Source organism: Crotalus tigris, unplaced genomic scaffold (assembly GCF_016545835.1).
Source record: "Crotalus tigris isolate CLP2741 ecotype Arizona unplaced genomic scaffold, ASM1654583v1 scf7180000018160.1183395, whole genome shotgun sequence".
In the NCBI taxonomy this organism is placed as follows: Eukaryota; Metazoa; Chordata; class Lepidosauria; order Squamata; family Viperidae; genus Crotalus; species Crotalus tigris.
In genome coordinates, this window is record NW_024096855.1 from 5,718 (window position 1) to 8,693 (window position 2,976).

At 46.9% G+C, this 2,976-nt stretch overlaps 1 protein-coding gene across 1 annotated transcript; it reads right to left on the minus strand.

Moving 5' to 3' along the window:
- Window positions 1-515: 515 nt before the first annotated feature.
- LOC120310301 (endogenous retrovirus group 3 member 1 Env polyprotein-like) lies at window positions 516-2,705 on the minus strand. The gene has a single exon (XM_039348576.1). It carries the CDS (start codon window positions 2,703-2,705, stop codon window positions 516-518), a length of 2,190 nt encoding a protein of 729 aa, XP_039204510.1.
- Between the last annotated feature and the right edge of the window lie 271 nt (window positions 2,706-2,976).

Below are 2,976 nucleotides of genomic sequence, written 5' to 3' on the forward strand. Positions count from 1 at the left end.
CCCTCCTAACATACCCAAGCACTCCGAGTTATGAGGGGATTGCACTTTTGCTATCCCCCCATACGTGGGGCAGATCCCACAAGCTGACACTAAGAAGACTCCTGACACGGAGGTTTTCTTGGGGTGGGACTGCCCCGAACCGAAGTCCGGGAACTACTTTATTGATTACAATATGCAAATAAGCATTGATTACATGTGATACATTTGTGCCATACATATAATTTCTTGCTGCGCCATAAGCTTAAAACCACTCCCATTACTTAGTCTCAGAGCATGTCAAGAGTACATGTCATGTTTGACCTATATTGCCCACCTGGCGACACAAAACAAAACCCTGTGGTTAGTGCCTTCTCGAGCTTAGTTCTGCATAACATCCTGTTTAACTGTCATGCGGTTTGCCATTTGTGTTACGAGCTAGCGAGCTTTGCCGCAGACGTTTCCTCTAGAAAGGGCAAAGAAAGGGCAAGAATGGGGCGAGGAGGGGGCTACAACTCCAACATCTCCCCTGTCTTTTTCTAATTAAAGGAAAAATCATCTTCTTCACTGCTAAGGGTTATGGCTAAAGGGTCCGGTACATCCATGGTTGGCAGTGCCTTGTACCTAACCAGGTGTATGGTCCTCTTGTCCACCATACCCTCCACAGTGCTTTGTATCAGGTTTCGAAGAAGGGGAATCAGGCAGGGAAGTAAAAGGAGACCTAACAAGATTATACCAAACATGAAGGCTGCTTGCTTCCAGTTCCTAAAAATCCCGCCCAAAAATCCTCCTTCATCCACGATCCCAGTCCATTTTTGTACAGGCACATGGACCAGCTTATGGAGTTCTTTGGTCAAATCTGCAACTACCTTTCCAGTTTCATCAATTTCTAAACAACAGTTGGTCAAATTAAATTTTCCACACACTCCTCCCTCCTTAGCAAGAAGATAATCCAAGGCCAAGCGATTTTGGTAAACAGCGGTGCGCAGCTTGTCCTGAGCCGTGGCAAGAATGGTTAAAGCGGCTGAAATGCGTCGGCTGCCTAACTCAAGCACAGCCTGCAAGCGGATAATGCGATTAAGCATATATATGGGGGTCCTATAACCCCAGGACCCATCCTCAGCCCAAGTGGCAGGATCGTAGTAGGCAATGATTCTTTCGGGTGGCCATTCATCGTCCTTCCAGTTGCCTACCCGTATACCTGCATAGCCTTCCGAGGGCACATCCCTCTTTTTTCTACCCCAATTGTCATACACCGGGGCACCCAGGGTCTGTTTAGCAGTCAGGGGAAGGAGGAAAAAGGAAGGTTTGATCCACCCTAACACACAAGCCCCTGACCAATCTGGAGGCACGTACTCGTATGCAAAGGAACCGCATACCCAATACATGCCTTGCGGTGCTGTCCAATTGAGAGAGGACCTGCGGAGATAATTAAAAAAGGTATGATTTAATAGTACAGGAGCAGACTCGTTGGTGGGGGAGACCCACTGGCCCCTTTCCCATTGTCCACGGCAAAGAAGTGTCCCAACAGGGATGGAGCCATTCCTGAAAAAGCAATTTGTTCCTACAATATTTGTAGTTAAAGTCCACACTACAGGGTCTTCCAGGTTTCTAAAGGTAAAATTAGCAAATTTTGTTTGATTGTTCAAATACTCAGGATCTGCTTCATGAACCTCCCATGGCCATTGTTCCCCCATGTTGGTACCTCCACAAACAAAACAATTTTTTACACCCAATGTAAAGGCTATTTGTTCTGCAAATTCCATGAAAAGGTTTCGTGCTTTGTCAGATATTAGGGGAGACGCTTTGGTCTCTAATTTAGCTAGATGATCATAAACGGACCATTCAATTCTTTGAACATCTTCCAAGTTTTGGACCTTTATGGTGATGTGTGTCAATGGGTCTAATCCATATCCATCAATGCCTATGCCATAGGTTTCCATGGGAGGATGATTTTTTTCTAATTCTATAGTTACCTTGTTGCTATTTGGTTGTCGGACAAAGGAACGAACAAGGCGCTGTTTAACATTAAGGGGATTATAGCAGCCCCTGTAGCCCCCATTCGTGTGCGAACAAATTGCCCGCCAAACTGTTTTTTGGTAGGCCTCCCAAGCGATGCAGGGCTGTGGAAACTGAGAAGGCTCTAGGGGTGGGTATCTAGTGCACAAGTACTTGTGATCGTTGTTATAACCAGCAGGTCGATGCCCACAGCCACGGAAGGATTTTTTCGACATGGCACCGCAGACATCAAAGGTTATAGCCCAATTTTCGGCTTTAGTGACCACTGTGTGATTCACGTACCATAACCGAGCTGCTTGAGGCGGTCCCTTGACAATCCCAATGCCTGCCCAAATGGAGATGTTATACCGTGTGGGCAGGGCCGGGTTATGACACGTGAATGACAATCCTTTGGTGCAGGTCACATATTGAGTTTTGTTAAAAATACAATAAGATTTCTGGGGACAGGGAGTTGGTACAATATTAGAATGAATCAGGGTGAGAACAGTTGACAGACCTTGTTTAACCTGAACGATGCATCGGTCACAACTGGCATCCACCTCCCTGCGCACTCTGTGCGAAGGAGTTGGAGTCTGGTTCCAGTTTCGATTTTCTTGATAGGTATTGTTAGCCTTGTCACCCTCTGCAAAAGCCACCCACATAGCCAAGAAAATACATATCATAAACAGTGTCAATATTACAAAATGATATACAAAATGCGAGCAGGACATTCGCGCAGTTAGCAAATCGGTAAATGTTAGACCACCTCGAATGAAGGGACATCGCGGCGGATCCTTATAGGGAGGAGGGGAGTCTTCGGAGGACCCCCGACCGTTTTCCTGGTAGGTCGGGGGGCTATCCGGAGGTCCATATTCGGGAAGTGGTGGAAAAGACAAGGGGTCTGGTTCCCCTCCGAGGTCAGGAGTGGATTCAGGCATCATGATGTGAGGGAGGATCAGGCTCCGATGCAATGGGTGGGCCCGCAGGTTTACAAAGATAGGG